The 12,873-nt window shown below is 44.4% G+C and overlaps 1 protein-coding gene across 3 annotated transcripts in view; it reads right to left on the bottom strand.

Annotated features, from left to right (window-relative positions):
- Positions 1 to 12,873, bottom strand: part of ptpn13 (protein tyrosine phosphatase non-receptor type 13) — a 149,284-nt gene that overhangs the window by 115,639 nt on the left and 20,772 nt on the right. For all 3 annotated transcript variants that reach the window (XM_031826089.1, XM_031826088.1, XM_031826087.1), the window contains exon 2: positions 7,479 to 7,608. In XM_031826089.1, coding sequence (XP_031681949.1) covers positions 7,479 to 7,593 — 115 coding nt within the window. In that variant the 5' untranslated portion in view covers positions 7,594 to 7,608. The remainder of the gene's footprint in view (positions 1 to 7,478; positions 7,609 to 12,873) is intronic.

The raw sequence follows: 12,873 nt of genomic DNA on the forward strand, positions 1-12,873 counted from the left end.
TTTGTGCATGACACAAGTAATTTTTCCAACAGTTATTTACAGACAGATGATTTAACTTATAAACTATATCACAATTCCAGTGGGTCAGAAGTTCACATACACTAAGTTGACTCTGCCTTTAAACAGCTTGGAATATTCCAGAAAATAATGTCATGGCTTTAGAAGCTTCTATATCTCTCTATATATCTATATCTCTCTATATATCTATATCTCTCTCTCTATATATATATATATCTCTATATCTATATATCTATATATATCTATATCTCTCTATATATATCTATATCTCTCTCTATACATCTATATCTCTCTCTATACATCTATATCTCTCTCTATACATCTATATCTCTCTATATATCTATATCTCTCTATATATCTATATCTCTCTATATCTCTCTATCTATATCTCTCTCTCTATATCTCTCTCTATATCTATATCTCTATATCTATATCTCTCTCTCTCTCTATATCTCTCTCTCTATATCTCTCTCTCTCTCTCTATATCTCTCTCTCTCTCTCTCTATATCTCTCTCTCTCTCTCTCTATATCTCTCTCTCTCTCTCTCTATATCTCTCTCTCTCTCTCTCTCTATATCTCTCTCTCTCTCTCTCTATATCTCTCTCTCTCTCTCTCTCTATATCTCTCTCTCTCTCTCTATATCTCTCTCTCTATATCTCTCTCTCTATATCTCTCTCTCTCTCTCTATATCTCTCTCTCTCTCTCTATATCTCTCTCTCTCTCTCTATATCTCTCTATATCTATATCTATATCTATATATATATATATATATATATATATATATATATATGTGTTCTGTACAGGCCAGAACACATGGCTGAGAAACTGAGAAACTCCATGGCTGAGAAACCATTTCTGCCAGTCTTTTGGTTCAAAGCCACTCTCTCTCTCTCTGTGTGTGTGTGTGCGTGTAGAGTGGCTTTGAACCAAAAGACTGGCAGAAACGGTTTCTCAGCCATGGAGTTTTTCTCCACCTCCATATTTAAAAACGTGTTCTGGCCCGTAGCGCTCTTGAACCGACATGGCACAAAATCTGTAGCACTGCCTCTCGTGGCGTAGGAAGGACAGTCTCTAACAGTAGTAAGACAGCCCTTCAGATACTGGGGGACTGTACCATGCACGATTTCATGGTCTAATTCAAGCGTCTGCTGAATGACTCTTTCATCAACTGATAGCCACCGTAGTACACTGAGCTGAGAAGGGCCAACAAGAGCCCGAGGGAGAAGATTCAGAACGACCCTTGACATTATAGCCTGAGCTGCCTGTAGCTTGTTCTTAAATGAACAAATGGAAGCTTCTGTACCACAGAGTGTGCAGTCAAAGAGCGTCTGCCTGCAGAGTGTGCAGTCAAAGAGCGTCTGCCTGCAGAGTGTGCAGTCAAAGAGCGTCTGCCTGCAGAGTGTGCAGTCAAAGAGCGGCTGCCTGCAGAGTGTGCAGTCAAAGAGCGGCTGCCTGCAGAGTGTGCAGTCAAAGAGCGGCTGCCTGCAGAGTGTGCAGTCAAAGAGCGGCTGCCTGCAGAGTGTGCAGTCAAAGAGCGGCTGCCTGCAGAGTGTGCAGTCAAAGAGAGGCTGCCTGCAGAGTGTGCAGTCAAAGAGAGGCTGCAACACTGCTGCAAGTGTTTTCAAGGTCCTTTTTCTCTAGAAATGTGGCCTTTGACTAGAAACCTCCCTTTCTGGTTGACCTTGGCAATTTCTCCCCTGTCGGGAACCTGTCTTGTGAACAGCCTAACTATCTAACACAGTTCTCGGCTGTGGTCACCAACTGTCACCAACTGTGACTAACACCTGATGATCTACCTAGCCTAATCTTAAAGCCAAATAAAGTGGACTCCATTTTCCCCAAATGAAGAGACCGCTTGTTGTCTGAGCCAGTTACTGATACTCGTCAGTTCTGCACTAAGCTGGCTCTCAACCATACTGTTGTATTTTAGCTTATTTATTTATCAAATAAGGTACATTTCCAAAAACAAATGCAACAGATATTCAAAGACTGGAGGACAACCAGGAAAAGCTGAATGAAGAGGAGACACATGGTAGAGGAGAGAGACGAGGACAACCAGGAAAAGCTGAATGAAGAGGAGACGGGAGTGGAGAGACACGGTGGTAGAGGAGAGAGACACGGTGGTAGAGGAGAGAGACACGGTAGTAGAGGAGAGAGACACGGTAGTAGAGGAGAGAGACACGGTAGTAGAGGAGAGAGACACGGTAGAGGAGAGAGACACGGTAGAGGAGAGAGACACGGTAGAGGAGTAAACACAGGATCAGAGGGGTGTGTGGAATCAAAGTATGACAACGAGAATGAATGCTGAAATGCCTTTCCTTTGATGGCGCTGTAAGAAGCAAAAAGGGTACTTATTAATCACGTTTGTGGACATGGATTTAGGAATCCGTAATCAACACAATTTCAGAAAGTTAACAGATTTATATATCTCTCATGCCTAGCTTGTTTCTGTTTGGGACTAGTGAACTACATCCATGAAATCAATATATTGATCCGCATGCGCTTGCAGCAAAAAAATATCTGACATTCTTGAAATCAGATCGTCGTCCCCCCTACTTTAAACACTGCGGATAAATGAAATATATACACTGAACATAAATATAAAACGCAATATGTAAAGTGTTGGTCCCATGTTTCATGATCTGAAATAAAAATCCCAAAAATGTTCCTGATGTACAAAAAGCTTATTCCTCTCAAATTCTGTGTTTTTTTTTTTTTTACATCCCTGTTAGTGAGCATTTCTCCTTTGCCTAGAAGATCCACCCACCTGACAGGTGTGGCCTATCAAGAAGTTGATTAAACAGCATGATCATTACACAGGTGCACCTTGTGCTGGGGGCAATAAAAGGCCACTAAAAATGTACAGTTTTGGCACACAACACATTGCCACAGATGTCTCAAGTTGAAGGAGCGTGCAATTGGCATGCTGACTGCAGGAATGTCCACCAGAGATTTTAATGTTAATTTCTCTACCATAAGCCACCAACGTAGTTTGAGAGAATTTGGCGGTACGTCTAACTGGCCTCACAACTGTAACCACGTCAACCCTGGATCGTCAGACCAGCCACCCAGACTGCTGATGAAAAACTGTCAGAAACGCTCTCAGGGAAGCTCATCTGAGTTCTTGTCGTCCTCACCAGGGTGTTGACCTGACTGCAGTTTGGCGTTGTAACCCGACGTCAGGGGGAAAACGCTGACCTTTGATGGCCACTGGCATGCTGGAGAAGTGTACTCTTCCAGCTTCAACCAATGGTGTTACGTGGGTAAGCGGTTTGCCGATGTCAACGTTGTGAACAGAGTGCCCCATGGCTGCGGTGGGGTCATGGTATGGGCAGGCATAAGCTACGAACAACAAACACAATTGCATTTTATTGATGGTGATTTGAATGCAGAGAGATACCGTGACGAGATCTTGAGGACCATTGTTGTGCCATTCATCCACGCCACCATCACCTCATGTTTCAGCATGATAATGCACAGCCCCATGTTGCAAGGATCTGTATACAACTCCTGTAAGCTGAAAATGTCCTAGTTCTTCCATGGCCTGCATACTCACTAGACATTTCACCCATTGAGCATGCTTGGGATGCTCTGGAATGACATGTATGAGAGCATCATCCAGTTCCCGCCAATATCCACCAACTTTGCCCAGCCATTGAAGAGGAGTGGGACAACATTCCAAAATCAACAGCCTGATCAACTTTATGCGAAGGTAGATGTGTCACCCTGCATGAGGCAAATGGTGGTCACAACAGACACCGACTGGTTTTCTGATCCACACCCCTACCTTTTTACTAAGGTATCTGTGAACAACAGATGTATATCTATATTCCCAGTCATGTGAAATCCTTAGTTCATGGCCAAATTCATTTAATTACTTCCTTATATGAACTAACTCATTAAAATTGTGTTTTGTATTTCTGTTCTGTAGCTAGATCCCTTTGGACAAGATTTCACTTGACATCAAAAGAAGACATCTAGCATTCCCACATCCAAATCATGGTAATAATAATAATAATAATAAAGTAATGAGAGTGAAATGTTTATTAATTAATACATTTTTTGTTGTTGATCGTTTGTATGCATCGTTTTTTTCCCCGAGTACGTATGTATATAACACATGGGGTGGGGGGGGGTGAATTAATTAATTGTGTTATGCATTGTTTTTTTTCCCCCGAGTACGTATGTATATAACACATGGGGTGGTGGGGGGGGTGAATTAATTAATTGTGTTATGCATTGTTTTTTTTCCCCCGAGTACGTATGTATATAACACATGGGGTGGGGGGGTGAATTAATTAATTGTATTATGCATTGTGATGAAATTGTACTTACATACTATACAATACATTTACAGTGTATTTCACATAGTATTCAGACCCCTGGACTCCTCCCCCCATTTTGTTACGTTGCAGCCTTTTTCCAAAATGCTTTTTTTTTTTTTATCCTCAATCTACACACAATACCCCATAATGACAAAGCGAAAACATGTTTACAATTTTTTGCAAATGTATTAAAATCCATACCAGAAATACCTTATTTACATAAAGTATTCAGACTCTTTGCTATGAGACTCGAAATTGAGCTCAGGTGCATCCTGCTTCCATTCATCATCCTTGAGATGTTTCTACAACTTCATTGGAGTCCACCTGTGGTAAATTCAACTGATTGGACATGATTTGGAAAGGCTGTCTATGTAGGATCCCACAGTTGACAGTGTATGTCAGAGCAAAAACCAAGCTGAGGTCAAAGGAATTGTCCGTAGAGCACCGAGACAGGATTGTGTCGAGGCACAGATCTGAGGAGCAGTACAAAAACATTTCTGCAGCATTGAAGATTCAAGAACACAGTGGCCTCCATCATTCTGAAATGGAAGTTTGGAACCACCATGAATCGTCCTGTAACTGGTCGCCCAGCCAAATTGAGTAATCGGGGGAGAAGGGCCTTGGTCAGGGAGGTGACCAAGAACCCGATGGTCACTCTGACAGAGCTCCAGAGTTTCTCTATGGAGATGGGAGAACCTCCCAGAAGGATAACCATCTCTGCAGCACTCCACCAATCAGATCACCAATCAGACCTTTATGGTAGAGTGTACAGACGGTAGCTGCTCCTCAGGAAAAGGCACGACAGCCCGCTTCGAGTTTGCCAAAAGGCACCTAAAGGACTCAGACCATGAGAAACACGATTGTCTGGTTTGACGAAACCAAGATTGAACTCTTTGGCCTGAATGCCAAGCGTCACGTCTGGAAGAAACCTGGCACCATCCCTACGGGGAAGCATGGTGGTGGCAGCATCATGCTGTGGGGATGTTTTCAGCGGCAGGGACTGGGAGACTCATCAGGATCGAGGCAAAGATTAACAGAGCATAGTACAGAGATCCTTGATGAAAACCTGCTCAAAGTGCTCAGGGCCTCAGACTGGGGTGAAGGTTTACCTTCCAACAGGACAATGACCCTAAGCACACAGCCAAGACAACGCAGGAGTGGCTTTGGGACAAGACTCTGAATGTCCTTGAGTGGCCCAGGCATAGCCCGGACTTGAACCCAATCTAACATCTCTGGAGAGACCTGAAAATAGCTGTGCAGGGACACTCCCCATCCAACCTGACAGAGCTTGAGAGGATCTGCAGAGAAGAATGGGAGAAACTCCCCAAATACAGGTGTGCCAAGCTGGTAGCGTCATACACAAAAATACTCTAGGCTGTAATTGTTGAAGCACCTTTGGCAGCAAAGTACTGAGTAAAGGGTCTGAATACTGATGTGGACTTGATATAACGTTTACCTGGTCGTGCTGCTGCTCCGGTTTCAACTGTTCTGCCTGCAGCTATGGAACCCTGACCTGTTCACCGGACCTGCTACCTTGTCCTGGAGCTGCTGTTTTCGACTCGCTCTCTACCGCACTCTCTAACTCTGAATGCTCGGCTATGAAAGCTAACTGACATTTACTCTTGATGTGCTGACCTGTTGCACCCTCTAGAACCGCTGTGATTATTATTATCTGATCCTGCTGGTCATCTATGAACGTTTGAACATCTTGGCCATGTTCTGTTATAATCTCCACCCGGCACAGCCAGAAGAGGACTGGCCACCCCTCATAGCCTGGTTCCTCTCCACCCAGCACAGCCAGAAGAGGACTGGCCACCCCTCATAGCCTGGTTCCTCTCCACCCAGCACAGCCAGAAGAGGACTGGCCACCCCTCATAGCCTGGTTCCTCTCTACCCAGCACAGCCAGAAGAGGACTGGCCACCCCTCATAGCCTGGTTCCTCTCTACCCAGCACAGCCAGAAGAGGACTGGCCACCCCTCATAGCCTGGTTCCTCTCTAGGTTTCTTCCTAGGTTTTGGCCTTTCTAGGGAGTTTTTCCTAGCCACAGTGCTTCTACATCTGCATTGCTTGCTGTTTGGGGTTTTAGGCTAGGTTTCTGTACAGCACTTTGAGACATCGGCTGATGTAAAAAGGACTTTATAAATACATTTGATTGATATTTCAGTTTGACATTTTTTATACATTTGAAAAAAAATCTGTTTTTGCTTTGTCATTATGGGTTAAGTTGTGTAGATTGATGAGGGGGAAAAAACTATTTCATAATTTTTTTAATACGGCTGTAACGTAACGAAATGTAGAAAAAGTCAAGGTCTGAATACTTTGAATGCACTGCATATAAAAAATATATAGTTACCATGGAGACATTGGAGATATAGCAGATAAGAATCATGAGTCATTTAAATAAACCACCATCCTGGGTCACTGTCTCAACAGGACCATAGACTTTCTGGGAAATGTGTAAATGAGATGAAAATTAGAGAGATAGAAAGAGAGGCAAAAGAAAACCTAGGGTATTTTGTGGGCTTTTTGTTTGAGGAAAACAAAATGGAGGCCGATACACAACAGTTAACATAACAAGGATGGTTATTCTGAGAATGGAGAGAAAGAAAAGAACAGAGAATGACAGAAAGATTAAAAGTCTTCAACTCGTCCGATCAGACCAGATAAACCAGGGGAACTGGATGACAACGAACACACACCTCTGAATCGCTCTCTGGTGTGCGCTGGAAGGAGTAGTGTCTGGACAACGAGAGCTCTCAGCAGTCTCACTCCCTAAGGTTTACACAGTGAACTCTGGTTACCTAGCGATATGTCGTGGCTGCAGTAGCTTCACTGAATAACGTCACTCTCTTTATGCTCAACACCCTCGTCTCAGGGGGTACTGAAACTTTGATGAATCTTGTGATTACTGTAATCAATCATATTTATTTATAAAGCCCTTCTTACATCAGCTGATATCTCAAAGTGCTGTACAGAAACCCAGCCTAAAACAGCAAGCAATGCAGGTGTAGAAGCACGGTGGCTAGGAAAAACTCCCTAGAAAGGCCAGAACCTAGGAAGAAACCTAGAGAGGAACCAGGCTATGAGGGGTGGCCAGTCCTCTTCTGGCTGTGCCGGGTGCTATATCAACGTACCTCTTCTGAATAGCTCCTGGAGGCTCTCAGCACTCTGACTGAGGACAGCCCAGACCTCCTCCTCTTGAAGGGGACCTCCTCGCACCTCCAGAGCTTCAGCCAGAGAGACATGCATCGTCCCTGGGAGGACCTATACATATACACACACAGTATTATTAAAACGTGCTAAGTGGAGACAGTGGTTTACAGTATTAGGCAATTATAACAAAACCAAAAAATGGACATGCATCATCCCAGAGGGACAGAAATAACAAATACATTTAAAACATACTTTAGCTTAGTGGTTTGTTGTAATTGGGGAGGGGGGTGTTAATTCCAGGGAGTGGGGATCTCCTGTAAACAGATCTTATGTTATGTGATTCATTCTTCCACGTGAGTTTTAAAACCGCTAAGGGAGAGGAGAGAAAGAGGATAAAGAATGCGATGGCACTACAACACCAGCACTGTAATACGGGCTAGGTCTCCCATCACATATTGCTCTCCTCCAGCTGACGTAACGCGACGGTCCGCTGACGTAACGCGACGGCCCGCTGACACGACGCGACGGCCCGCTGACACGACGCGACGGCCCGCTGACACGACGCGACGGCCCGCTGACACGACGCGACGGCCCGCTGACACGACGCGACGGCCCGCTGACACGACGCGACGGCCCGCTGACACGACGCGACGGCCCGCTGACACGACGCGACGGCCCGCTGACACGACGCGACGGCCCGCTGACACGACGCGACGGCCCGCTGACACGACGCGACGGCCCGCTGACACGACGCGACGGCCCGCTGACACGACGCGACGGCCCGCTGACGTACTTATAAGAGCCAGGGAGTGTGAGGAATAACAACTCCCTCCATGAACACAGGAGACTATTATATATGAGAAACACCCCCCCCCCCCCCAAAAAAAAATACCAAAGACCCCAACGACCCGAAACGTGGACTGTTCTCCATGCTACAGTCCGGCAGGCGGTACCGGTGCATAAGGCTCAGACCAACAGACTCACACAGCTTCTAGACATTTAAATAGATAACTACTGTTCTACTACAGACTATCCACACTGACTGTGCCCATCGACAGGTCTCTCCCTCTACACACTCAGACAACCTACGCTGCTGCTAAAATGATTATTGATTAAATAACCCCATTACCCTGCTGTCCATTGATTATTGAGTGTCATTACATTAGTTGTTGTTTTTTCTGCTACTAGTCACTATTACTCCTGTTTACATGTATACATTAGTATCTATTTATCCTGCTACTAGTCACTATTACTCCTGTTTACATGTATACATTAGTATCTATTTATCCTGCTACTGGTCACTATTACTCCTGTATACATTAGTATCTATTTATCCTGCTACTGGTCACTATTACTCCTGTTAACATGTCAACTCAGAAAAAAGAAAGAAACGTCCTCTCACTGTCAATTGCGTTTATTTTTCAGCAAACTTAACATATAAGATTCAACAGACAAACTGAACAAGTTCCACAGGACATGTGACTAGCAGAAATTGAATAATGTGTCCCTGAACAAAGGGGGTGTGGGTGGGGGAGGGGGGGTCAATATCAAAACTAACAGTCAATGCTTCTACACCCATTTGGGGTTTTAGGCTGGGTTTCTGTACAGCACTTTGTGACATCAGCTGATGTAAGAAGGGCTTTATAAATACATTTGATTGATTATCTGGTGTGGCCGCCACCGGCATTAAGTACTGCAGTGCATCAGGTTTGCCAGTTCTTGCTGTGAGATGTTACCCCACTCTTCCACCAAGGCACCTGCACGTTCCCAGACATTTCTGGTGGGGGGGAATGGCCCTAGCCCTCACCCTCCGATCCAACAGGTCCCAGAAGTGCTCAATGGGATTGAGATCCGGGCTCTTCGCTGGCCTTGGCAAAACACTGACATTCCTGTCTTGCAGGAAATCACACACACAGAACAACCAGTATGGCAGGTGGCATTGTCATGCTGGAGGGTCTGGAAGTGTACCACATGAGGGTGGAGGATGTCTTTCCCTGTAACGCACAGCATTGAGTTTGCCTGCAATGACAATAAGCTCAGTCCGATGATGCTGTGACACACCGCCCCAGACCATGACAGACCCTCCACCTCCAAATTGATCCCGCTCCAGAGTACAGGCCTCGGTGTAATGCTCATTCCTTTGACGATAAACGAGAATCCGACCATTACCCCTGGTGAGACAAAACCGTGACTCGTCAGTGAAGAGCACTTTTTGCCAGTCCTGTCTGGTCCAGCGACGGTGGGTTTGTGCCCATTGGCGACATTGTTGCCGGTGATGTCTGGTGAGGACCTTCCTTACAACAGGCCTACAAGCACACAGTCCAGCCTCTCTCAGCCTATTGCGGACAGTCTGAGTATTGGAGGGATTGTGCGTTCTTGGTGTAACTTGGACAGCTGTTGCCAATCCCGTACCTGTCCCGCAGGTGTGATGTTCGGATGTATCAATCCTGTGCAGGTGTGGTTACACTCTCTGCCACTGCAAGGACAATCAGCTGTCCGTCCTGTCTCCCTGTAGCGCTGTCTTAGGCGTCTCACAGTACGGACATTGCAATTTATTGCCCTGGCCAGATCTGCAATCCTCATGCCTCCTTGTAAATCAAATCAAAGTTTATTTGTCACGTGCGCCAAATACAACATGCCTAAGGCACATTCATGCAGATGAGCAGGGACCCTGGGCATCTTCCTTTTGCCGTTTTTCAGAGTCAGTAGTAAGGCCTCTTTAGTGTGCTAAGTTTTCATAACTGTGACTTTAATTGCCTACCATCTGTCCATTCCACAGGTGCATGTTCATTAATTGATTATGTTTCATTGAACAAACGTCAGAAACAATGTTAAAACCCTTTACAATGAAGATATATTTGGATATTTACGAATTATCTTTGAAAGACAGGGTCCTGAAAAAGGGACATTTTTTTTTTTTCTGAGTTTATATATTACCATTAGTACATTACTGTCCGTATTTATTATATTCCTTCTACTAGGAACTTTTACATACAAGGCTGAAAACTGAGTACACAAAACATTAGGAACAGGTTCCTAATATTAAGTTGCACTCCATTTTGCCCTCAGAACAACCTCAATTCGCCAGGGCATGGACTCTACAAGGTGTCAAAACCGTTCCACAGGGATGCTGGCCCATGTTGACTCCAATGCTTCCCACTGTTGGTGTCAAGTTGGCTCGATGTTCTTTGGATGGTGGACCATTCTTGATAGACAAACTTGAGCGTGAAAATCTCAACAGCGTGGCACTTCTTGACACAAACCAGCTCGCCTAGCACCTACTACCATCGTTCAAAGGCACTTAAAAATTCATGTTTCAAGGCTTATATTATTATTATTTTTTAAATCCTTTAATTGAAGTGGATTTAACAAGTGACATCAATAAGAGATCATAGCTTTAATCTGTTTCCAAGATGGCGCAGCAGTAAGACGTGTTTGTTTTAATCCCATGTAAATATTCTTATCGGAAGACTTGTCAGCCTTGGTTTCTCTAATGACTGCCTCGCCTGGTTCACCAACTACTTCTCAGATTGAGTTCAGTGTGTCAAATCGGAGGGCCTGTTGTCCAGACCTCTGGCAGTCTATGGGGGTGCCACAGGGTTCAATTCTCGGGCCGACTCTTCTCTGTATACATCAATGTCGCTCTCGCTGCGGGTGATTCTTTGATCCACCTCTACGCAGACGACACCATTCTGTATACTTCTGGCCCTTCGTTGGACACTTAACTAACCTCCAAAACAAGCTTCAACACCATACAACACTCCTTCCGTGGCCTACAACTGCTCTTAAATGCTAGTAAATCTAATTGCATGCTCTTCAACAGATCGCTGCCTGCACCCACCCGCCTAGCATCACTAATCTGGATGGTTCGGACTTAGAACGTGTGGACAACTATAAATACCTAGGTGTCTGGCTAGACTAAACTCTCCTTCCAGACTCGCATTAAGCATCTCCAATCCAAAGTTAAATCTAGAATCGGCGTCCTGCTTCGAAACAAAGCCTCCTTCACTCATGCTGCCAAGTATACCCTCGTAAAACTGTCATTACAAAATAGCCTCCAATACTCTACTCAGCAAATTGGATGCAGTCTATCACAATGCCATCCATTTTGTCACCAAAGCCCGAAATACTACCCACCACTGCAACTTGTATGCTCTCGTTGGGTGGTCCTCGCTACATATTCGTTGCCAAACCCACTGGCTCCAGGTCGTCTATGGGTCTTTGCTGGGTAAGGGTCCGCCTTATGGTCACCATAGCAACACCCACCTGTAGCACGAGCTCCAGCAGGTATATTTCACTGGTCATCCCCAAAGACAACACCTCCTTTGGTTGCCTTTCCTTCCAATTCTCTGCTGCCAATGACTTAAATGAATTGCAAAAAAAAATAAAAAATTAAAAGAAAATCACTGAAGTTAGAGACTTCTCCCTCATTAACTTTAAGTGTCAGCTGTCAGAGCAGTTTCCCGATCGCTGCAGCTGTACACAGCCCATCTGTTAATAGCCCATCCAATCAACTACCAACCTCATCCCCATATTTGTTTTTCTGCTCTTTAGCACACCAGTATTTCTACTTGCACTTCCTCATCTGCACATAATCACTCCGGTAGTAAATTGCTAAATTGTAATTACTTCGCCACTATGGCCTATTAATTGCCTTACCTCATTTCATTTGCAGACACTGTACACATATTTTTCTATTGTTATTGACCATGTTTGTTTATCCAATGTGTAAATTGTTTTTGGTCGCACTGCTTTGCTTTATCTTGGCCAGGTCGCAGTTGTAAATGAGAACTTGTTCTCAACTGGCACAGCTGGTTAAATAAAGCTGAAATAAAATAAATGTCGTTTGACCCCACATTTTTTATTTACATCAGGAGGGCTAGCTCAAAAATAACTGATTCTAGCAAGGAAAGATTTTTTAAGAAGTGGCCAATTATCTCAGGTACGGTACCATCTTTGGGCCATGGATGTGAAAGATTCAGCAGCAATACACATCTGGACACACACACACACACACACAACACTGTAGGAATCACTTTCATAGATTAGTTTGATGCCTTTTGGAAACAGAAGATGCTCTCCAGGAGTCCATCCAAATCATCTTGGCTCCTGGACTTTGTCCACGCACGTTGAGACAATGACCCAAGAACAGCTTAGTTAATCTCTACCATTGTGTCGCTGAGTTGTCGAAATGCATCAGAAAATGTACATTATACCAGGGGTATACCAACAATGATGAAAATATAATATGTCATTCACAAACACATACATATAAAACTAATTTTACGGCACATCCATAACGTTAAATGTTCCTCATTTATGCATGCATGCATGTACACATACAATAAATAAGGAACATCTACCGTTCTGATGTTA

The sequence above is a fragment of the Oncorhynchus kisutch genome, linkage group LG6 (genome assembly GCF_002021735.2).
Source record: "Oncorhynchus kisutch isolate 150728-3 linkage group LG6, Okis_V2, whole genome shotgun sequence".
Classification (NCBI taxonomy): domain Eukaryota; kingdom Metazoa; phylum Chordata; class Actinopteri; order Salmoniformes; family Salmonidae; genus Oncorhynchus; species Oncorhynchus kisutch.